Below are 26,537 nucleotides of genomic sequence, written 5' to 3'. Positions count from 1 at the left end.
CTAACTCACGTCAGTAGGAAACTCTCAGCTGGTAGTTTACTGGTTACTGTGACCATAAATATAAAGATTAGAATCACAGCAACTTGTAATTAAGTGTGCTTATTTTCCTCCTAAACACAAATATGTATCAAATCATGAAATTTCAGTTTTTTCATATTGGCTGAGGTACTCCACAAAAGATGCCCACTGTACTGCTATTACTGTGCTACTAAAAGTTCCTCTGGTTCTTGCACAAAGCAAGAACTTCTCTTGATATTTTGCAGTCATAATGAGTCACATTCAATAGAAGGAAATCCATCTCAGGAAAGGAAAATGTTGGGGTTTTTTTTCATTCTTTCTTCTAGGTTGTAAAAAAAAGAAGCCTATTCAGACCAAGTACCGGATGCCGCTGCTCAACTGGCAGGCTCTCAAATCCAACCAGGTGGCAGGAACCGTCTTCAACGAGCTAGACGACGAACACGTGTTGGAGGTTTGACCAGTTTTATGTTCTTTGTGCTGTTCACCGTCTACAGCAGCTGTTAGTTTCTGTCACGGCCTCTAGATGTCTCTGTTTCAGTAACATATAGTGAACCTGTCATCAGAGAGTCCACTGCACATGAATCTCTTCTTCTAGATCAGTTTTGTCTCCTAATGTATTTATGTGTTTGTTTTTTCAACACTATGTTCAACAGAAAAACCTTCCCTTATTCCCAAATAATACAATATGTTCACGACAAAAAAGAAAACCATGTTCCTCTGCTGCGTTAGTAACAACTTTATAATAAAAGCAGCAGCTCCAGCAGTTATCTGAACATACATAATCAGGTTTGTCGTGAAACTTTAAGCTTATATCTTCTAGAAATCCTCAACTGTTATTTTTTCAAGAGACATTTCTTTAATCTATTGACTAGAATTAGGTCTTTGAAAATTGTTCCATATCGGCCTGCAGCAATCAAAAATCAATCAATTTACATTTACTTTAATTTACTGGAAGATTATCTGTGTGCAGTTTGCAGAATATACTGTATGTAATAAACATCTAAAGGAACATCTATTTGTTTATTTGAAAAAATCTATTTGAGAAAGTCTTTTGAAAATATTTGAAGCCTCTGATTCTAATTTCTTTGTTATATTTAACACAGTTATCAGGAATATTAGGATTAAAATAGAGTAATTAAACAGGTGTGATGTAAATCCTCAGCAACCACTGATACCGTGACAGTCTCATCATATGAAAGAGAGTTTTCTTCAGATCCTTTTTGTAATACATCATAAAACACAGATAATTAATCTCTGTCATGCAGGAGAATTATAAGTATGTTGTTCGGTGGAAGACAGCGGGGCTTCAAAAGTAGTTTGAAAGGAAATAACAGATCTTTTATTTCACTTAGCACTTTGTTTATCCAGAGTTTGTTTGTCTGAAAGGATCATTTCCCTAATTAGTGTGGAAATCTCTCATTTTACCACCAAAAAAAAAAGACATCCAGGAGTTCCATATTTATCTTCATTTCTTCATTTGTCATTTTTTATCAGGAACTAAACATGGCTGCATTTGAGGAGAAGTTCAAGACGAAGGCTCAGTCCCCCCCTGTAGAAATAGGTACCCTCAAGATGAAACTGGCCCACAAGATCCCCAGTAAAGTATCCCTAATGGAGCCCAACAGGGCCAAAAACCTGGCTATCACCCTGCGCAAAGAAGGAATGGCTGCATCTGATATTTGCCGCACCATTGAGACGTATGTATCAAACCTGTAGTCTGTCATCATCTAAATAAAACGACTGGAATGGATTATATTACATTATAAAAGTGACAAACTTTGAGTTGAACTCTTTGCCATCCCCCACAGGTACGACCAGAAAGCTCTGAGCCTGGACTTCCTCGAGCTCCTGGAGCGTTTCATCCCCACAGAGTATGAAATGAAGCTCATCCACAACTATGAATGTGAGGGCAGGCCCCTGGACGAGCTCAGCGAGGAGGACCGCTTCATGGTGCGCTTCAGCAAGATCCCGCGGCTTTCCCAGCGTATCAGCACTCTCACCTTCATGGGCAATTTCCCCGACAGTGTCCAGCTAATACAGCCTGTGAGTTCACAAGGGAGGGATCTTTGGCTTTATATAACCTGAACTGTATTTCACAGACGAGACCGCAATAAGTCAGGAAGCACCCTGTCTGCTAGTTCACAGCAAGTCTGACACTGTGGGCTTGTATGTGCTCTGGCTTTCAACACAGTATAATATCTGTATATGAGCAGATGGAGGAGAGTAACAGGGTTCAGAAATATAAGATTCTGATCAGTAATGTCATAAAAATATTGAAGAATTACTTCGTTTTGGGGGATAATCAGGCTCTCAGTTTTGGAAATACAGCCTCCATAATGTTTTTTATGATGTTAACAGAAGTATATGGATTCAGTGAGTTAGCTGTGGGCTACAACTTGCTTATATTTGTTTACATTTTAGCAAATTGGCACCATTAAAAGTATGAAGAATTAGCTATTAGCAGCTCCTGTTTGCAATGCAGCCATTGATGTACAGACAACTATCACTGAATTACTTTGATACTGAAGAAAACTTAACCCATAAGAACCCAGTTCTCCTTAAAGGAAAATTATGGGGAATATAAAACAGACCAACAGACCACAAGGAACACATTTCTGAACTTTTTTTTAAAATTCTACCTTCAGTGTCAAAGATCTGTAATGTAACATATATGTCATAAGAAATGTGGTCAGAACAGGTTAAATGTAATACAGGAACGTCTTATTAAAGCATCAGAATTGTTAAATGGGTTGAAATCTACCTTTAGTAACAAAAAAACAAGCTTTTTAAAATTAGCTAGTTCTGTCACATTTGCTGACCAGATACACCGCCGCCATTTTGGAAGTGATGTCATGGGTACACAGATTCACACATTGTCACGTGACCGGGATGTTCAGTAGATGTTACTGAGGGACTTCATGAGTTAAAATCAAGGATAAAGCTGTTATAAGGTATTTTCCAGAACACTGAAAGGGTTGGTGACACCTGTGTCACTGTGGGTTCTTATGGGTTAAAAATGTGACGATTCTCAAGCAAATTCTGATGCGTCTTTTTGTAAAACTGCATCTGTTTTGACAATAATTACTGCAGTTTCATACTTCAAACTTTGCAAAATACACTTACTTGTCAAGAGTTAGATGTGAAGACTGACACCGCTCTCACGTCTGTATGACGCTAGCGCCAAAATGCTGTTTCCCCTTGTTTCCAGTCTTTATGCTAAGCTAAGCTAATTGGCAGCTGGTTGTAGCTTCATATTTATCGTACAGACATGAGAGTTCTGTCTCATCACTGCAAGAAAGCGAATAAGCGTGTTTCCCAAAAGTGTCAAACAGTTCTTTAAAACAGATTTAAAAATAAGTATGTGCAAATTAATTGTGACAGGATGTTATTACCATGTAGTCCTCTACAGCTCGGATATGGAAACAAATAATAATTCCAACAATGTTTCTGACAGCAACTCGATGCAATCATCGCCGCCTCAATGTCAATCAAATCCTCCAGCAAGCTGAAGAAAATCCTTGAGGTAAGTGCTTTTTCATTGTCATAAAAATAGCACACGGAGAAATGACTGAATAATGGTCAACATTAACGACTGCTGTGGTACTTTTTCTCGTCTTTGCGTTCTCTTGATTTTATATTGTGTCTTTGTGTCTCGGCGCTGTGCTGGATGCAGAGTTAATTGTGGAATAAAATTGCACAGTTGGATACTAATTGCATCTGCTTGAGGTTGAATAAACCTTTTAGCAGGAACCTGAAAGGAGAAAATGTACTTTATAGTTAAGATGTCAGTTTCAAGTTGTTTTCAGTCTTTTCAGTCTTATTTCTTTAAAAGTAAATATTATTTTATCAATTTGATTCTGCAGTGATAAACATGAAAGAATCAGATTTGTTCAGTTCAAATTATTTAAGTAATAGTCAATTATTCCTCATATATAAGGAAACACAGTCTGAAGATGTTTACAAAAGCTAAATCACAAACATATTGTGTGATAAAAGACGATTGTAGTGTAGAACTTTTAGTAGAGGAAGATTTGACCAAAAGTCAAAGATTTCTGTCTTCACAGTTACAGTCAGGCACATTATTTAAAAACTAAAGCTATAAAAACAGGCAGCTATATCATCAATATTATACAATATAATACATCAAATTTTATGTTTTATTGCTCATTATATTGTAATTTAAGGAATATACTTTTTTGAAAATGTCCTTCCTTTCTAAATACTTGTTGGAATATTTTAACAGACTTGAGTTGTTTCTTTTAAAGGAAAGGAGCATTTTTTTTATGAGACACATTCTTTAGTTGCAATTTAATGTTATGAGTTTTTTTTCAACGAGTGTTTCTGTGCTTTCTACAGTTTCACCACTTCCAACTGTTCCAACTAGTTTTGACATTTTATGAATCCACGTGTGCTTGTTGCATCACATCATCTTGTAATTGTTGCCTTGTTACAAATTATTTTGACTGTTGCACATTTGACACAATAAAGTTTTTTGTCTCTGTTTCTGGTGTAAAGATCATCTTAGCGTTTGGAAACTACATGAACAGCAGCAAGCGAGGGGCGGCGTACGGCTTCCGCCTGCAGAGTTTAGATTTGGTGAGCGAAACAAATTTAAAATCCTACAATCGATCAGTATTTCCTTTATGAAATTACAACCAAAATATGAACACAAAAGTCTCATTTTTGACTCTTTCTTTTTCGTTCTCCAAGCTGTTAGACACTAAATCTACAGACCGCAAGCAGACGTTGCTCCACTTCATCGTCAACATCATCCAGGAGAAATACCCAGAAGTCCAGAGCTTCCACACAGAACTTCACTTCCTGGATAAGGCGGCGCTCGGTATGCACGCTGTCACTACATTTAACAGTATTTGTCATTTGGCAGACAATCAAGCATTAGAGGAGAGTGACTCTGAAAGGACCGTGGTGCAAACTCTCAAGTAGCTGACCGAGTACAAGTGCGATGAGAATGAGCGCTAGACTGATTTTTTTTCAAATATATAAAATACAAGTAGGAGAAAAGTGCATAAGATTACAGAACTGAAGTGGTGATCAGCGTTGTAGCAGCAGTAGTTTATAGCAGGAGGGTTGTCATGATAACATCGTCTCCTTCTTCAGCCTCAGACTTTCTTCTTCCTTCAAGTTCCTGAACTTGTCGTTTTCCATCTGTCTCTCAGTCGCCTTCAGAGAGTTTCTCACCGTTGTCATTCACATCTTCTTCCTGTCTTTGTTCTGTTGGGTTTGTTATTCTGTTCAGACTTTCAGCTGTGTGTTGATCAGTGATTTAAATCCCTTTAATTCTACCTGCTCTGTCTGTGTCTGCATTTGCATCCTCTTCCATGTCACCAAAACTGTTACAAGGAGAGAAATGACAAGTCTGTCAATTTTCCATTAGTTGTTATTATTAACAAACGTCATGAAAAGACCAAAACCGACAATGTGTTATTTAATCTCTCAGTACTTTCTGACTTCTCTACTCTGTCAGTGGCTCCACTGATTTAAAGCTGTAAGATGTTTTTAAGATGTTTAAGCTCACAGATATATAGTCTCTTGTTTTTTTAGTCAGTATTTCACTAAAACAGCTGGTCGCTGTAGTATTTAGAACAAGAGGAAATACTGCATTTGTTCAGCACTATTTTCAGTGGTGGATGAATCTGCATCTGATGCTCTGGTGAGTATTTCTGGTATTTCTGTGTTTGTGTGTGTGTGTGTGTCTGTGTGTGTGTGTGATTGAGTCAAAGTAAACTACAGTGTGTGTGTGTGTGTGTTCATGATGATGAAGGAACATGTCAGCCAGTGCAGCGGTGCGGCTCATTGACGTGTTTTTAACAGTTTTTGGACAATAATGGAGCTCTACCGCACAGAGAACAAAGATATATCAGTCTTTGGATTCACACACACACACAATACTTGTTAGCAGATCAATTTATTGTTGGTTTCTTGAGATGTGTTGACAATAAAAGAGTCTCAGCCTCATCCTTTAATGGCAATATGGACCACATGAGGAATTTTCTTTAGTACTTCAAAGAACTACGATTCATGAATATCTTCCAAAATACCAAAAGCACAACATGTTGCTGGTAATGATAGTATATACACTCTGTAACATCAGCATTTTTCAACAAATACTATCCTATATTTTATACATACATTTGATCTAAACAGATAGATGACATTAGATTTGATTATTCCTTGTTTTGCCCACATTTGCAGGAGCTTTTGAGCTCTATCTGGTCATAGTTCTGTGACATATTTTCTGTCATGTAGTGACGACTGTAGGAACATTTCAGCTTAAATATTATTGTGACAACATAAAACTAGCTCTTGTCTTAATAGTAAAAGAAGCTGATTACACCGTTCACACACTGCAGGGCCCAGATTAGAGGATGTTTTTAAAATATGTTTCCTAATTTGATCTGATTAATTGGTTTTTCAAGAACAGTGATTATACAAATATTTCTTCCCTTAAGAGGGTTTAACAGCTTCTTTTACTCTTAATATACTTTTGTGTTGATATGAATGGATCAGTGGTTTGTAAAGTAAAAATTAAAGGCGGTAAGACACTTTAGCAGATTTGAGTGTGTTAAATGTCATCCTTAAATAGGAAGTAATGACAGTACGACTGTTGTTCAACTCTATGATCCCTTGATTCATAATTTTATCTTTCCATTCACCCTGACACCACAGTTTGACCCCTAAATCAGCACTAATACCATATAATCTAATTACCATACTATCACCAATGATAGGAACGTAAAATTTAAAGTCCTGACTTGAAACTGAATGAACTCTTTTTTTTTTTCGTGCTTTATCTTCGTCTCTTGTGTCTTTCAGTTTCGCTTGACAGCATTCTGCAGGATGTGCGAGGTCTGGAGAGAGGCATGGAGCTGACCAGGAGGGAGTTCTCTGTAGAAAAAGATAATCCTGTTCTGCAGACTTTTCTCACCAACAACGCAGAGCTGCTCAACTCTCTTATAGCTGACGGAAAAACTGCACAGGTCTGCTTTAATTACCCCCAAAATAAACCTTAAAGTGGCTGGAATCAATATTTCTATAATAACAACGTATGAGCTGTCAGTGTGTGTAATGTGTTGGTCGTGGCTCGTAGTGATGAACCTACTGAGAATTATCAGCGACTCTGCAGCTCCCCTCAGATTTACAGAGCTTTATAGTGAGTTTCAGCTCATTGTTTAGCTTTCTGGCTACTTTGGTTCACTCTGGTTATAAAATGTTTCTGTACGTGGTTACAGCTGGGTAGTTTCGATGGTGATTGATTTGATTGTGCTGCAGGAGGCTGTTTAATCCTTTTTTTGTGGGGTTTCAGTCAGCAAACACTGTTGCTAGCTACAGTAACTAGGAAGCTCATCGTCTCGTAATGGGCAGGTGATATTAAGGGCAGATGATGTTATTCAGCACTGGAAACTTTAAAAGGGACGTTAAAGAAGCAGGTCAACAAGGAGGAGTATGTGCAAAACAAAAGGGGATATTTATTGCCAAACATATTAAGGACAAAGGCAAAAAAAAGATCCAAGAGGAAATTCAACAAAAATAACTTAAGCTGAAGCAAACAAATAAAATCCGCAGCCTCACAACCAGCCTGTTGTCTTCCCTACTCATTAAAGTTGACCAGTGACTGACCTTTTACCTTCCCAGCATCACCTAACTGGAACGTACCATCTACTCAGGTTACCGCAGGGTGAACTGGACTGATGCAAAACTTTCAAAATATATAAAACAACATTAATGTAGAATTTCTCTGTTACTGCTGACAACCCCAGTTTCCTCTGGTCACACACGTACAGCCACGAGTGCATCAAATTATACAGAATGTCATTTACTACAGAACAGTTTTATTCTTCCTCCCTCAACTTGACAGAACCGAGTGACTCACTGCTTATTGCAGCTAATGATGCACAACTGTTGTCATTATAGCACTGACGATCTGCCCACCATCACAAAACTCTCAAAAGAACAAACATCACAGCAGCCGTTCGACAAAATATAACATTGTGAAACAAACTACTCAACTGGAACCTTTATCCCATTATTAGTGTAACAGGACTGATCAATTAACAGAAACATTGGACTGAAATTAGTGGACTTAACACAAATCACTGGTAATGTTGGGAACCAGGGCGCAACTTCTCCCTTTTAAGGCTTTAACAAAAACTTAAATTAATTTATCATTCTTAATTGGTTAATCCCTCCATACATGTTCTGTGACTTATCCAAGTCCATATCTCTTTAATTGATTAATTATATTTCTAGGGAGTATTGTTATAAAAAGCTGGAAAATGACAAAAATGTGATATAAATTACAGTAAATTCATCTATTTAATAAATAATTATAGGCCTTATTGTCCTTATTGTTTTTAGTTACTGTTACTGTGATAAATGTATATCATTTGTGGTCTATGTGGTCTTAAAATGGTCTTAAATTAAACTTGGTGAAACCCTGATCGCTGTATATATTTATAGTATTCAGTATTCAGAAGTATTTGAGTCATGAGCTGATGGTTGTTTTCTGTCTGTTTTACAGGACGTGTACGACTCAGCTGTGGAGTACTTTGGCGAGAACCCTAAAATCACTCCACCCTCCGTGTTCTTCCCCGTTTTTGTCAGATTCATCAAAGCGTACAAGGTCAGATAAAACACTACTTCTATCAGTTCCTCCAATGAATGAACTGACAGTGCAGATATCTGTTTTTTTCATTATCAGTGAAGCAGCCGCATCACTCTGCTGCAGTGAGCTGACGTTATTTGACCTTCAGATGTAAATGGACTCTCATGATACCCAGAAATATTACTTAGTACAGTAAATACTGTTAAAATACTTGTTTTTGTTCTCTGACAGCAAGCTGAGCAGGAGAACAGGCAGAGGAGGACACACCTGCTGAGATGTGAAGCTCCATCGACTCCAAACAAGCCTGATCTCATGGGGAACAAGGTCGTTTCCAAGTGTCCTCTTTAATATAATCTAAACAGCCAGAATATAATTCATGTTGACACAACTTGAGCAGGAAAACTGAATCGTTCTCTGAGTGGGTGCCTCCCACTCCAGAGGATAATTCAGATTTATTTCTTAATTTTGTATTTCGACCATCATTATATCAGTTTTGATAACTTTGTGCTCGTCGAGTTGATTGGTGAAATCTGTGAGCAGTCAGATGATCAGAGAGGTTGTAAACAAGCCAACAGTTTATGCAAATTATCTAAACCACCAAAATTTAAAAGAGCACAACTATGTTAAATAACTAGACTACAGTTTAAGTGATGATCTTCTGTTAATGTCACCATGTTCCCACATCTCAGCAATTAAGATGAAGAGTACAATGTTTTTTATTATTGAAAGGAATGATGGACAAAACTACAACAAGACTAAAGCTGCGTCTTAATATTACAAACTACACGTTAACTCTGAGCAGACTTTGAGTTTGTAGTGTGTCGACACTGGAGAAATATACTCAAAAAAGTCAGTATGCAGGCTAAAAGGCACTTGATTTAATGATAATAATAATAATAATAAGTGTATTTAGTATAGCACCTTTCACAGAAATGAAATTCACAAAGTGCTTCACAGGAATAAGAGTTAAAAATAAGACCATAAAAACATAATTATGAGCGTGATGGAGAATGGAGACTTTCCCTACGATAGCTGCACAAAGAAAATGGATGTGCTGCTCTAACTAAGTTTGAATAGTGATAAAACAGCTTTGTGAACACAAAATACTATCAAATAATAAAAAAAAAACATTTGCTGTTTGTTTGTGAAGTTTATTTGGCAGAAACATCCCAAAGTCACAGTTTGATTGACATGAATCAGCATGTTTGTATCATTTCCTCTTAGTATAAAACAGCTAAGTATGCTAACTGTAACTAACTGCAAAAACATTGTACTAAGATAATTAGTATATAGTACATTCTCTAAACAATTAGTATGGATTTGATACACTCTGCAGATTCACTCTGAATCACAAATGTCAACCTGCTGGTGGCGCTAGAAGAAAAGTGTGACGACCGTCAAACTCAGCAGGATTCATCCTCTGAGGAACATGAATGTTTCTACAAAACTTCATGGAAATGCATCCAATATTTGTCAAGATTATATCTATTAATTGATCGATGTTTAACCTACATTCCATGTTTCAGGCTCCCGTGACGTCCAAAGTGCAACAGGTGGACCTGATAGCGGAGCTGAAGAAGAGGCAGGTGTCTCCTCTGGTGAGAGAGGGGAAGGACGGGGCGATCGAGGACATCATCACAGGTACACGAACACTGAATGTATCATTTACTGCAGCTTTAATAGTCAAAGCTTGATGGTTGGATTCAGTTCAAGAGATAAAAGTCAGAGATAACTATCAAATAAAACAGTTTGCATATATATTTTTTTTCCTCTGGATTAAAGGAATAGTTCAACATTTTGGAAAATGTTGAACTATTCCTTTAAGGGGAAAATGAAAGGAACTGTATTGAATTTCTCCAAATTCAATACTTTTTTCCAGGCTAAACATCCTGGCTGCAAACCACATGAGTATATTTATTACCTGTGTTGCACCTTAATCTTCCTGACTCAGTCTTTTCACTCTTTCATATTCAATCTGCAGTTAATTTTATACGTCTGCATTACTAAACCTTTCATCCTGTTCACTCTTTCAGCTGTTTGTTCTCAATATGACAGTTTCTTTGAGGCTTATCTCACTTTTATTTGTCCTTGCTCTCTCTTTTTCACTTGTTTGTCCCTCCTCTCTTCCTCTCCTCTGTCTCTCTGGTGTCTTCAGCTCTAAAGTCCGTGCCCTTCACGGCTCGCTCTGGCAAGCGCTCCTCTCGTCTCCTCTGCGACTCCGTCTTCAGTGACGACAGTCCTTCTTAGATCCCCCGGTGTTCTATGGGTCTGTGTCTCTCTTCCGCTCTGCTGGCTGTGCTAATGTTGTGTTTTCTAAGCAGGAACAGAGCTCTTCTTCTCCTCTCAGTGCTCCTATAACATACGCTTCATCTTTTATGGGACATCTCACATCAGTGCTGCTTTAATTATAGAGGTTATTAATAAGACTCACTGGCCGTGTTAATGTGATATTACAGGATGAGACTTTCACAGTATTATCAAGTGATTTATGCACAAAATATGATCCGCTCTGGTTAGAGGAAGTGTTATGAGAAACATAAGATATGATTACTAATGTTGAATGTAGTGCAGTGTTGTTTTTGTCTGCTGCAGGCATTTAAATTTACCCAGAAATGACTGGATGCCACCTTTTAATCACTTCAAAAACAACATTACTGGAAATATTTTATTATAGTAAAATTAATTTACTGTTGTATATAACACTAGGATGTACTGGTGTTATGTTTTCATTCTGGGATTATTGTGGCCCAAAATATCACAGTAATTATTGGTTAATTAATGGTATTATCAAACCTTTCTGAAATACTACCATATAGTAAAATTACTTCACATCATGATCGCCTTGGTTTTAATCAAACCGAACAAACTGAACGGTGTTTATCGCTGTATCCTGCAAATTCTACCTGAAATCCTGAAATCTTAACTACTTAAAACTAAAAGTAAAACTAAAAGTAAAACTAAGCTAAAACACTAAAAAACACCACAAACAAAAGCAGGTTAAAGTTTAAGACAGTTGACTGGAAATGATCTTAAATGCAGCTCAGTGTCTCTTCCTATAGATTCTTTGCATATTCTGATTTGTTTTTGGTTTTAATAGTTGCGACAGTACACAAACATCCTGCTGTTGTGCAACTTCTTGCTTGTTAGCGTATCAAATCACGGCCACAGGAACTGACGTGAACCAGACTGGTTCTCTGGTCTTGCTGTGTCTCTGTCTGACTGGTAAAAAGGTTTTTGTCTTGTGGTTTATCAAAATCAAAGAGCTAATAAACACACTGCTCTGTGTTCACAGTCTGCTCTGAAAACAGCGATAATCACAGTAATGATGATAATTGAGATGGTTGGCAGTATTTTTATCATCAGAATGTTTTACCACAGCATGAAGTTAAAACAGTATGTCTCGAGATAACACAGAGATGCACAAATATTGTGTTTTTACCCTGAAATATACATTTAAAACTTAGAACAGGACATTGTCTGCCCTTGAAAGAATATTTGGTGGGGGCTGTTTACAGTGTTTATACCTTCCAACGCTGAGTTTTCTTCCACAGATTTTGGACTCTTTCAACTGTCAACTACTTTTATCCACTTTAAAAGCAGAAAATGTGATTTGTCATCACTGAAGTCCACAAAACTAAACTGCAAAAATACTGTGAACGTTTTCTGATCTGTCACCACTGCGGTTAAAGGATCAGTCTGGTGATTTTCTATATGTTTCATATTGTCAAGAGAACCAAACCAGAAGTATCATGTATGTATCCAGAGTCTGATATATCTTATTCCTCTTTGCCGCAAACGTCGTCAGTGAGCCACATGGCTGCACTGGATGACAATTTAACGAGCCTCAAAACTGATATTGTACAGTCTGACAATTTTTAAGTCAAGTTTTATTTGACACGTCTTGCACATCGTGACATAAAAAGAATGTGCAAGATTATTATCACACTGTGTTGAGGCTTTAAAGGAGAACTCCACTGAGGGAAGGAGTATTACTGCGTATGCTGCATATGTGTCATTAAAACAAACTTTTTCGCTACTATATTGTTGTTAAATCAAGAAACTTCCGATTAGTCGATTAATCAATTTGTCAATCAGCAGAAAAATGATCAGCATTTTGCTAACTGAATAATCATTTTAGTTATTTTCTTAACCAGAATATTTGTTGGTTGCAGCTTCTCAAATATGAGGATGTAAAGTTTTTCTGTCATATATGATAGTAAGCTAAATATCTGAGGTTTGAACTGTTGATCAGATAAAACAAGACGTTTGAAGACGTCACCATGAGCTCTAAGAAATTACAACACGCATTTTTCACTATTTTCTGACATCTTATAGACAAAATGATTAATCAATTAATCAAGGAAGTAATCGGCAGAGTAATTGGTAATGAAAATGATCATTAGCTGCAGCTCTAAAAAAAAAGGAAAATGATCCAGTCAGTACCTAAAGAGACAATAATTTAATTTTGTCAAAAAATAAGAATGTTTTGCCGCATCACTTTGTCTCATTAGTTATTACAAGAAAAGTTTTTTGTAAAAACAGAATAATTTAGTATCTAGTAATAACGAGAAAAGGATCGTGTTAAAACAAGAAACTGAGCAAAATATTTTTTGTCATGTAGCAGCTCCAGGCTACGTTAGCCGCTACTAGCATCCGGTAACACACAGGAATCTCCAACCGAACTGTGAGCTGTAGAGTTGCATTGTGGGTAATGTAGGCACCAGGTTTTAACGAGGAAGAATGCATGTAATAATAAAAAAAAGTATATATCTGGTTCTGCTGCATCAATTTAGGTCCTTTTAAATAAAAATGTCTATCATGACTCTTACAGTGACTGCTTCTACACACCAAAGGCATTTAAACTTTGACTTTTGTGAATAATTAAGTACCAGAGACAAAGATTAGGTATTGTAACTCCAGAGCTTTTGATCTGCTGTTCAAATGAAGTGAATTTTATCAAATGCTCACCACTCATGTCTCTGATCTTGCTCCTGTTTGTTCCTTCTCCTCAGACTTGAGGAATCAGCCCTACAGACGGGCAGACAGCGGCCGGCGCAGCGCCAAGTGGAAACCAGGACAACAGCTCCACGTCTCCTCAGACATCTCCCTGTGAAAAACACTACAGCTACAAAAGCACAAGAGATCAGATTTATAACTCACTGTGGTCACAATCTTATCCTCCACTGCATGTTTAAGGCTGCAGAGGTGATGTTGCATGTTTCCCAGAGAGAGAAATCAACAGCACAAACACGTCCTGTTCACATCATCTGTCACACTTAACATCATTTCATAGATTACACTATATTTACACAACACACACACACACTATTTTATAACACTAAGACCTTTCTGAATAGAAAACCTGGATGATTTCAGAGATGTTCTGTGATTTGAATAAGAAAAATGTTAAAGAGAGTGAATATTAGCTGTACTTGATGCTAATGACACTGGATGTCATGAGCTAATTAAAACGATTACATGGAAGAGTGAGCCATTCAGCTAATATGAGACAAGAGCTCTTCATTTAATGTTGCTCAGACATCAGGGTCTCTGCTAAAAGTGACTCTTCAAAGGCATTAAAAGAAACTCTGACAGACAGAACACATAAATCATTTTGATAGTTCTCTTAAAAAAAGCTGCAGACATGATTTTTTAATTGGTTATCGTTTAAATAATTGCCTCTGTCTTTCTTTCTGTCTTTTAGTAGGTCTCAACAATTACATTCAAGATTTGTAATATATTTAAATTATTTTTAATACTGAAGTGTACGAATGAGTAACTTCTACTTTGCTTCTGCATTTCAACAAATAAAGCATTTTATACCATTCTTGCTAAAGTGTGTTTTTGCAGAGTATAAAGGTCTCAGTTCATCTCCTGACTGCATCACACTGCCGCCCTGATCTGAGGGGCTGAGTGTCTTTTTCTTGTTTTGACTGACCAACCTATCACGTTATAATGAGAAAGGTTTGTTTTAATGAGTTCAAGAAGAAGTAAGAAGTTCATTTTATGAAGTATTGTAATATAACAAGAAAATGATATGTTATTACAAGACAAGTTTCTCGTAAAAACTGAATAATTTAGTAATTATTCTAGTAATAATAAGAAAAATATCTCAGAAAAACATGAAAGATACCTTATGATAACATGAAAAGTATCTCATTTAAACAAGAAGTTTCTTGTTATATCAAGAAACTGAGAAAATGCAACATGCTGCCATATATTTACATTTTTCTCATAAAATTATGATTTTATCCTGAAAAACATTACAACTTTTCTCATGAAAATTACATATTTTTATTCAAATGTTATAAGTTTACTAATAAAACAATGTTTTCTCAAAATATTAAAACTGCATGAAAAATTAAAAATAGTTTCCAATAAAATTATAACTTTTTATATTTATTTTGAGAAGTATTATCAAATATTAAAATTTTCTTGTAAATTCTCAATCCTCAAACATAAATTATATCTTAATTTGTAAAATGAAGACTTTTTCCTCATGTTATTTTTCTTGTAAAATCACAACTTTTCTCTTCAAAATTTCATATTTTTCTTAAAGTGTTAAATCTTGCTTGTAAAATCACAATTGTTTCCCATAATGTATAACTTTTTTCTTTATTTTAATTTAATTTTATTTTAATTTCACTTATTTTTTATATGATATTACAAATTCGTAATTAAAAAGAATCTCATTAAATCTCAATTTTATCTTCTTACTGTCTTCTCAAAATCCCAGCAGTGGACTTACTTTTACTACTAATAATAATACTATACTTTTTTAAATTTGTTGAAAATTTGAATGGTGGGATAAATGTTGCAAATATATTTTGGTCTATTATATGACTTGCTGCAGTTTCTGTGTTATTCTCCTGTTTGTGTTTTAAATGGCCATCTGTTGCAATTTCCAGTTTTAGAGTTAATTTGCATTGAAAATGTCTAAAGCTGCCAGATGTTACTGTTTGTTGAAAGGAGCATAAATGTACTTCTTTCTTCTAATAAAGGCAACAGATGCAGTTGAGCACACACACGCCATTATACATAACGAACGACAACCACAAGAACTGCAGCAGTGAAGAAAAAAACACTTTTATTTTCATAACATTATTACTGTAGTAGATGATTAAATAGAGTGTAACAGATGCAGAGGAGGAGAGGAAGACTTTCTGAGAGCACAGAATATAAAAGGTTTTCTGTGATGTTCTGCCTCTTTCAGGGAGCTTAGAGGTTGGAAAATGTGGCAGGAGAACAGCGTGTGCTTCTCTACTCGTGACCTTTGCTCTTTGCAGATCTGTAATCGATCGAAGATGAAAAAAAAAAACAAAACAACAGACAGGCAGAAGGGTTGAGTTTTTCTCCCGAGAGCTACTCTTATGTGGCCAATTAATCTGGTTTATCCAACCGCTTACTGTTAAACTCTGGACTCTGAGTACTTGCTTTATCAGTTTGTACTGAAGATATTTTCCCCAGCTACTCAAATCTAACTTGAAAGTTATCACAGATGATTCAGAAGGGATAACTATGATGATAATGAATAATTTCTCTCTTTTCTAAGAAAATGTGATGAGTTGCTCCTTTTCTTAGTCATACATTATAGTTAAGAGATGATTTTGTGGTTTCAGACATTAAGACATTTAAAATACATCATCATGGACTGGTGAATGTTATGTGATAAATGAGTGAATTTTTCATAGTTTTTACAAACATTTTACAGACAATCGATAATGAAAATCAAAAACGGGTTTATTGTCAAGTACTTTCACACAAACAGTACTAGGAAATTCCTTGTGTGTGTAAACCTACTAGCCTTAGCAGTCAAAATATACACTAAATGAAGTAATCGTGAATAATATAAAAAAGAAAAAGAAATTTACAATAAAAAATATGTCAAATATATTCTAATTTACACTTGATTTCATCCTGGACTAATAATCAAAACACTTTTAAGAACAGTGTAGATCCACAGTGTTTTTGACGGTAGAACTTGTATTTGGACTTGTTCTTCCTTGGGTCTTTTTTATTTAATTATCACAAACTGTAGGTGTGAGCAGGTTTCATTTAACTGTTTCATCCTTAAAAGACAGGACCCACTGTGTCATTGTGTCCTCATGGGTTATCATGTTATCTATCCAGTGCTAAATAACAAATAAAAAAGACCACTCAGTTATTCTTGTTAATTCCTTGAGATCTTGAGACTGTGCAATAATTTTCCTGATATCTCTACTATAGATATAGATATAGAAGATAACAAGTAATTTTCTCGTGAGGCCAGGTTGAATATCTCATTTTCAGCATAACAAAAGGCAGCTGTAGCTGTCAAGCAGGTCGGCCATTACAGCTGAGATTACCGTTCCTCTCCCCTCCTGGATACATGCTGCAGTGCCCTTGAACTACACACTGAACCCCAAATTACTACAAAATGTAAATTGTTTTGGACAAAGGTGCCAAATGTATGTAATGTAATGTAATGCAGACTCAACTAACCCACTGTCCTGTGGTCTTTTCCTGTTATGAGATGATAATGAAAACATAATTTGTGATCTTGAGATAATGTTAATTAAAAAAGGCAATTATTGCAACCATGGCTGCTGTCATAGATCACAGGGACACACCTGAACAGAACACACACAAAGTAATACAATAAATAGTTCAACTGTCTTTCTGTCCTGCAAGCATACAATGATCTACAACACATTTAATAACAAAACACGACAACATACATTAATACAGTTAACTCAACTTTAATATCAATTAAAAGAAGATAAGGAACAGTATAAATATTGGTAAATGGATAAAATCAGGAAAAATCAGGAATGTAAAAAAAGAATTTTCACATAAGGATACATAAGGATACATAAGGATATCAGTAAGACATTGATCTATCTAAAATGGCTTTCATATCAGATTTCATATCATGCGAAAGGAAATGATAAAATATTAATCACTCCAAATACTGAACAGAGACCAAAGATCATCAACAACAACAACAACAACAACAAAAATCAGAAGTAATCAACATATGTGAATAATAAAATCCACTGGAGTTACTATCAATCAAATATCCTCGTTAACATCCATCCAGTTAAATGATTACTGCCTGTTTATGACTTTATCCTGACATCTGTAAATGTCCTGATTATTTAGCTGTGTTTCTTTGTATTATTTAAGGAACAGTTCAACATATTAGGGAATACACACATATATATATGTATATGTATATATATATATATATATAAATATCGCATTCTTGCCAAAAATAAGATTGATTGTCTGTACAGTAAATATGAAGCTACAGCCAGCAGCTGATTAGCTTAGCTTAGCATAAAGACTGGAAACAGTGGGAAACCATAGACTGTATAAAAATATGGACGTAGTTACTATGACGTCACCCGTTGGTTTCTGAAGAGCGGTTTTGAAGCTCAAGCCACTTTGGCCGTCGCCATCTTGGCAGTACATGACTCTGCCTAACTCCCAGCCAATCAAAAATGGGCTAAGAGGCGGGCCGAATGGCTGAAACAGGCCACCTAGCGGCTGGCAGACCTGTCACTCAAAGCAGCCATGTCATTCATTATGCATAACTTTATGACTTAATAAAATTTAAACGGGTGAGTTATAAAAAAATTCACCCCTGTACAGTTGTCATGAAAGAGGAAATTAGCTTTAGAGACCAAAACCGTTTTTTGTACCAGGCTGTTAACATGTTTATTTCTGCTGTGAAGTTGGGCATTTTAACATGGGGGTCTATGGGGATTGACTCGCTTTTGGAGCCTCAAGTGGCCATTCAAGGAACTGCAGTTTTTGGCACTTCCACATTGGCTTCATTTTTCAGCCCTGGAGGTTGCCGCTGGGAGGAAACAGCTAGCCTGGCTCTGTCCAATGGTAACAGAACCCACCTACTAGCACCTCTAAAGCTCAGTAAATAACATGTTTTATCTTGTTTGTTTAGTTGTACAAAAAGTGAAGTTTAAATATGAAAATTTGTGGTTTTATGGGACATTATGTGTAGCTGTAGCTGTAGCTCTTTCGGGAAGGAAGTGAATAAGTATATTGCCCAAACTATAAAACTGTTCCTTTGAAGTTGGAAGAACACAAGTAAATATTCTGTTTTAAGCAATTCTGATGTATTAGCAGTTTCACATCAGGAAGCCTCAAGGTTTCCTCAATGAAACCAAAAGTTTTTCCACTTCTGCTCTCGTTTTCTCCAGTTCCACAGTGACTTGCCTGCATTGCATCGCTACCTCTTCAGCACTGGACACACAGTTTGTCAGATCTTTGAGAGACTCACTGATCTCTGCTCTCTCCATCACCGTCACAGCAGTCAGAGTCTTTGCAGTTTGTTCAGACACACAGAGAACAGCATCACTGGGGGCCATTTTGTCACTAATCATTTTGATTGTTTTTAGCTCCATCACCAGCGGTTCAATCACTTCATGGAAATCTCGTCCAGCTTTCTGTATAATGTCCACTTTCTTTGTCTCCTTTTTCTGTTCTTTTGAATCTTTGGTGTCACAGAAATGATGAATTACAAATCCAACTACACTAACTGCAAATCTTGTAGCGTACAACCCACCAAAAGCACCACCAACTGCACCTCCTGCTGCTCCAACTGTCCCACCAAAAATACCTCCGATTGCACCACCAGTTGCAAAGCCAATGGTGAACCATGTTACATCACTGACTATACCATTAATTGAACATCCTGTTGCTGCAGCTACAGCGCCGGTTGCACCACCAACAACGCCAGAAAATGAGCCCCCAACTGCACCACCGAATACACCGCCAACAAAGCCGACAGTTGCACCGAGTGCATTAACATTTCCGCAAAACCTGCTGCAAGTTGCTGCGCTAACTGCCCCCAAGGCCCCAATGATGCCACCAGCAACAGCCCCACAAGATGCACCAAGCACTCCCCCAAACACACAGAGCAGACCTTGGACCACCGTGTTCTCAGAGCTGTCGTCGTCCATTTCATGAACTCGGACAGCTGCCTGAGTGAAGTTCTCTGAAGTTCTTTGTAGACGGTCTCGGTGTTGATTGTAGAGCTGGATGTAAGATGTTAAATGTGTTATGAGTTCATCTTTTAGGTCAGTAGGAGTGGTAAATAGTCTGTAGTCCACATAGCCCCCTTCAAAATCAAATAAATTTTCCATTTTTCTTTTTTTCTTCTTCTTCACAATAATGCAACTGATATTTATGAGAAGTCTACTTGAAAGTTGAGCATTCGAGTGTTTGAAGCAGCTTAGGATCCATAAATCAATGGAGAATTTTCAAACACAGAACCAGGAGTGCTTGTCCTTGAAGAGGCTGAGGTTCTTATTTTTCTTCCTGCGAATGAAAAACAAAGGATTTGAAACTTGCCAAGGACATTCTGCCTTATGTTAGAGATGTTAGGAAAAAAAACAACTCCTGACGAGAAATGTGCATAGAAAGAAAAAACATCCTCTATTTGTCACTTTTTTTTATCGCTTTTACTAAAGTAGTAAAAGCAATAGAGTAGCTTCAAATTTATGGAGGCTGAACTGTCATTGGATCAATTTTAAAAAGCTCATTTGAATGTCATGTGGGTGTATTAATTTAATTTAATTTTAATTTTTTTTGGACACTTAGAGGGCAGAAGAAACAAGCTGTAAATAAACTTGTTGGTTTGCCAGTTGAATACGTGTGTGAAGCAGCAGCAGTAGGAAATGTTGGTTTAGCATTAGCAGTGACTTAATACGGCTGTGATACAGGAGCTATACGAGGATGATAGCAATGAGCTGGGGAATGGTGGACTCTGCCACAAACAATGAAATCTACTGAATCAATGGCTGCCACTGAAAAAATACAGTCTGTAAATAGTATAAAAAAATGGGGTTTGATTTTATAAAATCTTAAGGATTATAACTTAAATGCTAATTTAAATAATTAATACCTGATGGATTTTTTTTTTTTTTAAGCATGAATTTTTCATGTATCATAATTGAACACTATAAAAGTCTTAGGGCTGCAACTAATCAAAGAATCAAAGAATTTAACTTTTTTTTTTTTTTTTTTTTTTACATTTTTACATTAACTTTCAAAAAACAAAAAGACTCAAAGCAATTAATTGATTATCAAAATAGTTGGCGATTAATTTAATAGTTGGCAACTAATCAATTAATGGACTAATCGTAGCAGCTCTGAAAAGTAATTAAAAAGTCAATCATTTTTTGGCACATTTGACACTCCATACAATTTGTGGTAGGGCAGGTTCTGAAATGGGTGCTGCTGTGCTCTTATTTTTGCCTGCAGCCACCTGTAGTTCTGATCTGGGTAAGTCGTAATCCAAAGTAAAGACAGCAGTGATCATTTCTTTATCCTAATTCTGTCTTTTGCCGTAACAAGTTTTAACATACCAATGATGACATCAAAATCTGTTTCTGTGTCAATCTGTGGCAGTGAGCCGACAAGCTGCTGTGACACTACTATCAACAAGAATTTTTAAGCGGTAAAAGATCATGTTATGAAAAACTCTGTATCAGATAGATCCTTACTTTGCTAAAAGTAAGTAAAGCTGCTGTTATAACTTGTTGCGGCAGATTCAGCGTCTGAGAGTTTCATTTGTACTTACAGTCTGTTGTCTGTTCTGCTTGTTCGAATGCCTTTGGTCTCATTTTCTCTGTAGATGGTTCACACATGTTCACACAGAAGTAAGTAAAGACATCTGTAGAGTGTGAGGCTGATGTGTTTAGTGGAGAAAGAGCAGGAAGTGGAGCAGTGGAGGGCGGAGCTGCTGACAATAAAACTCTGTTTCACTTCCAGGTGCCTTGAGGGGAAAAAAGGGTGCATCAAACAACTATTAACCTGCCTGATTTGTATTAGAATCACAACTTGAAAAGTATCCTGATTTAAGCCATTTAAGACGCTCCCATCTGTTCATCAGTCACATTTTTAAATTTATACTGCTCATGCCAAAATGCTAAAAACCACATGCATCACGGAGAGCAGCACTTTCACAGCAAATGTTGGACTTGGATAATTAATTAAACTTCAGAAGGTTAGTCTTAACCTTCATGTGTTTTATGTCTATTTTAAAAGATGTTAAGACCCAGACTCAAGTAAATATAAAATAAATACTAAAATGACAGTTTGAGGGTGTTTCTAGCTCAAGTGTGAGTGGAGGCTTCGGTCTGACATAGCGAGATATGTTTCCAGATTGTGAAAGGCAACACTCCTTATTATGAAGATCCTGGCTTCAAACGGAAAAGATATTGCCGACCATAAGCTACAACTCTGGGCTTCAAACCAGCTTCAATGAAACCAGTAGGTGACCTCACACCTTGCTACATCCATCTTTATATACAGTCTATAGTTGCGATGTTTCTTTGCCCCCTAGTGGCCAAAAAACAATCAATGCAGCTTTAAGGAAGTAAAACAAACTGCTAAAAAAGATGACAAAGCTTCAGAGCAGAGGAGAGGGTGAGGGTCAACCTGAACTCTATTTTGCGTAACAACTCACACTCTTCCATTACAGAGCTGATTCAGCCGTGGATCACCTTTAGCCTCTGGCTTATTTCCCCAAGGTAAACAAAGGAGCACTTTAACACTAATTATTGTCCATTGCCATGGTGATCCAAGCCTGAGTTAATGAGAGAGCTGCTGATGTCTGGTTGTAGTTCGCTCACTGATGCAATGCTCTGTTCTCATGCCCTCATCTGATCTTCATCCTGGGGCGTGATTTAAACATATACAGTATATGAGCAGGTTTATAAATTGGGAACATTTGACATCAAAGGTGCAGTGTGCAGAATTTATTGCCATCTAGTGGAACGGATTTGACAGAAATGGAATATAATATTCATAAATATGTTTTAATTAGTGTATAATCACCTGAAAACAAGAATTGCTGTGTTTTTCTACAGTAGCCCAGAATGAACAAACCAAACACTGGTTCTAGAGAGGGCCTTTCACCTTTTTCACAAGTTTCATGACCACCGTAGGATCTCCTAGAGGCTTGGAAGGGGGGGGGGGGGGGGGGGGGGGGGGGGGGGGGTATTCAGTTGGTTTCAATCTGCAACCTCACTGCTAGATACAACTAAATCCTACAGACTGGTCATTTAAATGTAAATGTTAATGAAGAACATTTGCAGTTTGATTTCTTGCTGCACAGAACATTTCTGCATATTCAAGTGTATAGATCATATGTATAAACTTGATCTGGCTTGTGTGCAAAATACAGCAGGTCTCAGACCTCTTAATTAACATTTAGGATGTCTAAAAATCTCAAAGTCAACAGGCAACTAATACAGTACACTGTCACAAATTTCTCTGTAAAATTATAGGAAACTACTGGCAGCTGTAGTTGCCAGCATTTTACTGTTTTTTTACAGTGTCACTAACGCAATTTACTTTAATAGTTAATTGCTGTAAAAATTATAACAGTATTCTGCTGTAGAATGTGATGAACAGTTTTTTACTGTAAATGTTACAGTAAACAAATGAAAAGTTTTCTTCTTATTCATATTAATAAAAACAACTATAAATTGCAGACATATACTGCAAATAACAATGTGTCGTCAACCATAATGATCCAGTATTGAAATCAGCTCAGTTTTACATTTAAAAACACATAAACCTTAACAATTATAGCATAAAAGAGGACAATACAGCTTTATGGAACTGAACATTTATTCAAAGGATTTCAAATATGTATATTCAAGTATGTTTGAAAAAGTAATTCTCAAGGTTCATGCCCTTTAAAAGGGGGTCAATGTAAATCTGTTAATTATAATATCCTGAGTTGTCAACAAAACTTAGTCATGAGTCAAACTACTGTTTAAAAAAATATAAAAGCACAAATAAACAGAAGGATAAACAATTTATAATACCTTTAAATGTCCTCTGTTATAACTGGCAGATAGTCGGCCTCCAGGCTCACAGCTCACTGAGCGAGAAAGAAACAAGAATGAAAGTCGAGCAAAGAGTGAGAGAAAGAAAAATGAAACAAGTGAATGGCAGAAAAAAACCTTTTACACAAGAGAGAAACCTGACTTCCCTTTATGAAGTGGCGTCAAGTCCTTCAGAAAAGTGATGATGAAGATTCACTGTGAGCTTGTCTGTCTTCTTAGGAATTATTTTCCCCGGCTGGCCTTCGTTTCCTTCTCAGGATTAGTCACAATGAAAACAACATGTAAAAAAAATCAGCACAGTTTAACTTCTGTAAATGGTTAAATAATAAACACATTGATGGACTGATTGATTAAAGTAAAATTGATAAGGCTTTTAGGAGCCTGCTGCCATCACTACAAGCAACCACGATGCTTTCAGCTGAAAGTCACCAGTTAACACGGTCAGTGGTTAAACTGAAACAGTTTCGGTTTAACCACTGACCGTGTTATCTGGTGACTTTCAGGGGAACATGTCGTAGTTGTGACGGCAGCTGTTGAAACCACGAACAGAACATGTAGGTGTCCTCCTACAAGCCTTCAATGTGGCTGCGGGCCCGTGTATTAGGGTCAACTGTGCAGTGTATGTATTATAATTACACAAAATTTGTAAATAGTTAAATCCTGACCTGCTACTCCTCAGTTCACTGTACCCCTACGTTCACCTTTGTGGGTGCCCCGCCTTTACCTCTCCCCTTTTGTTGTCATACTTCATGGGGGAGGTAAGCGATATTGTGCACTCCATTTTGAAGTTTGTTTATCAGTTTGGACTTATTGTACAGTATGGTAACACAATTCTGTTATTTAATTTGTGGAGGAGCCTGAGTTAGCGTCACAATTGACCGGAGGATATTTTCTTTTCGTTTACTTCTGTCAGTTGCCGGAATAAATGGTGGCCTCCAATGAAACACTCGTCTGAGCCTCATCCTTACGACACAATGCAAGAGTCAACTGGTTACACTTGTTACACTCACCCATAAAAACCAAATGCCCGGCCAGTCACCTTCCTCTGGTGCCACAACAGAAGCATAGAACTGATCTATTTATCTATAACGTGAACTGAGACGCTTGTGATTTTACACTTGGAACTTCAGAAAGAGTCAGGCACTGCTTCCTGTCTTTATGCTGAGCTAGAGCTATTGCTTCCTGGGAGTTACTCTATACTTAACACATGTGGCTGATATTGATCTCTTCTCACAAAGAAAGCAAATAAGTATTTCCCAAAATGCTGAACTATTACGTTAAACAGAGCTGGACTGCACTCTCACCTCAATTTCAGAAAAGATCCTCCCGTTTCTAAACATAAATATGTTTTCAGTAACTTTCTATCATAATAAAACCCAATAAAAAGTGTCTTTGTACAGTGTTTCACCACAAGCCTGAACTCTACTGGAGGGATGAACACGTTTCTCCAAAAGATTCTCCCTCATTTGGGATTTTAATGATGTTGATTGAGACGTCACTCCAAAATGTCCCACAGGTGTTTGTTTGGGTTGAGATATGGTGACTGTGAAGGCCACAGCCATACATTATCCGCAGGGAAACATTTATTCATACTTCTCCGTACCTTTCTCCTGCTCTTCTTTTCTTCTCTCCTCCTGCTAAATGCAACGACTCCTCTTCTCCTCATGAATCATTAAACTTTCATCTCGTCTAAATGAATGATGCCCGACCTCATCACACCGCAGTTTGAATCTAATTGAGCCCATATTTGCTTAATTTCAGCGTTGCCTGGTTCAAACTAATCTGTGACATTTATTTGTCTGTGGGGAGGGCTTCAGAGTCAACATGATTAAAACTGATGCACTCAGTATTAAATGATGATACATTTCTGATTTATTAAGGAATGTTATAAAGCATCGCTGCTGAGAGATTCTTTTATTTCAACTATTATAAACCTCAAACTTTCATGTTGGCTGCTAATTCTTTGGCATACATCCAATAAAAATAATGGGTTAATAATGTTCCTCAGAGATTTTGGTCCATATTGACATGATAACATCACACAGTTGATCCATGATGTGAATCTCCTGTTGCACCACATCCCATCGGACTGAGATCTGGTGACTGTTGAGGCCGTTAAGACCAGTTTGAGATGATTTGAGCTTTGTGACATGGTGTGTTATCCTGCTGGAAGTAGCCATTAAAAGGTGGGTACAGTGTGGTCATAAAGGGATGGACATGATCAGCAATAATACTCAGGTAGGCTGTGGCGTTTAAACGATGCTCAGTTGGTACTAAGGAGCCCAAACTGTGCCAAGAAAATATCGCCCACGCCATCACATCACCAGCAGCCTGAAGCGCTGATACAAGGCAGGATGGATCCATGCTGTCATGTTGTTTACGCCAAATTCTGACCCGACTACCTGAATGTTGTATCAGAAATCATTTTTCAAATCTTTTATTGTACAATTTTGGTGAGCCAGTGCCAATTACAGCCTCAGTTTCCTGTTCTTAGCTGACAGGAGCGGTGCTCAGTGTGGTCTTCTGCTGCTGCAGCACATCTGCTTCAAGGTTTGAAGTGTTGCGAGTCAGAGATGCTCTTCTTCAAACCTCGGTTGTAACGAGTGGTTATTAGAATTACTGTCACCTGAGCAGTAACCGAGACAGTGTGCGGGAGTTCTTCTGAATGTTTTCAAGCAATTAAAATGAAACTAAAACTTACAAAAATTAATATTCTGTTAGTGTGTCAGATATGCATAATAGCTGCAAATTTACTGAGATGTTTGATTTTTTTAGATATTATTGGTGTCAGTCTTTATGTAGATCTGCCCAACAGTGTAACATCACTTATAATGAGATAGATATATATTAGATTAACCTCCTTTGGGGCCCTGGAGTTTGTCTGGGGCTCCATTATTCATGGTTGTACTCATGTTTGATAATTGATTAATTCTTTTAGTAATTTTTCAAGCAAAAAAAGAAAAAAATCCCTAAGTACCAGCTTCTGTCTTATATAATAACGTTTGCTAGTTTCCCCATAATAAACTCAACAT

At 36.9% G+C, this 26,537-nt stretch overlaps 1 protein-coding gene across 1 annotated transcript in view; it reads left to right on the top strand.

Moving 5' to 3' along the window:
• LOC121887185 (formin-like protein 1) overlaps positions 1–14,471 on the top strand; it is a 49,143-nt gene extending 34,672 nt beyond the window's left edge. Inside the window, exons 16-26 of the mRNA XM_042397816.1 lie at positions 345–469; positions 1,513–1,715; positions 1,827–2,061; positions 3,473–3,541; positions 4,534–4,614; positions 4,729–4,858; positions 6,853–7,016; positions 8,558–8,659; positions 8,873–8,965; positions 10,168–10,282; positions 13,654–14,471. Coding sequence (XP_042253750.1) covers positions 345–469; positions 1,513–1,715; positions 1,827–2,061; positions 3,473–3,541; positions 4,534–4,614; positions 4,729–4,858; positions 6,853–7,016; positions 8,558–8,659; positions 8,873–8,965; positions 10,168–10,282; positions 13,654–13,754 — 1,418 coding nt within the window. The 3' untranslated portion in view covers positions 13,755–14,471. The remainder of the gene's footprint in view (positions 1–344; positions 470–1,512; positions 1,716–1,826; positions 2,062–3,472; positions 3,542–4,533; positions 4,615–4,728; positions 4,859–6,852; positions 7,017–8,557; positions 8,660–8,872; positions 8,966–10,167; positions 10,283–13,653) is intronic.
• The last annotated feature ends 12,066 nt before the right edge of the window (positions 14,472–26,537 follow it).

This window comes from Thunnus maccoyii, chromosome 20, assembly GCF_910596095.1.
Source record: "Thunnus maccoyii chromosome 20, fThuMac1.1, whole genome shotgun sequence".
Taxonomy (NCBI): Eukaryota; Metazoa; Chordata; class Actinopteri; order Scombriformes; family Scombridae; genus Thunnus; species Thunnus maccoyii.
Note: the sequence above shows the minus strand (reverse complement) of the source record. Positions and strands in the feature narration are given on the sequence as shown.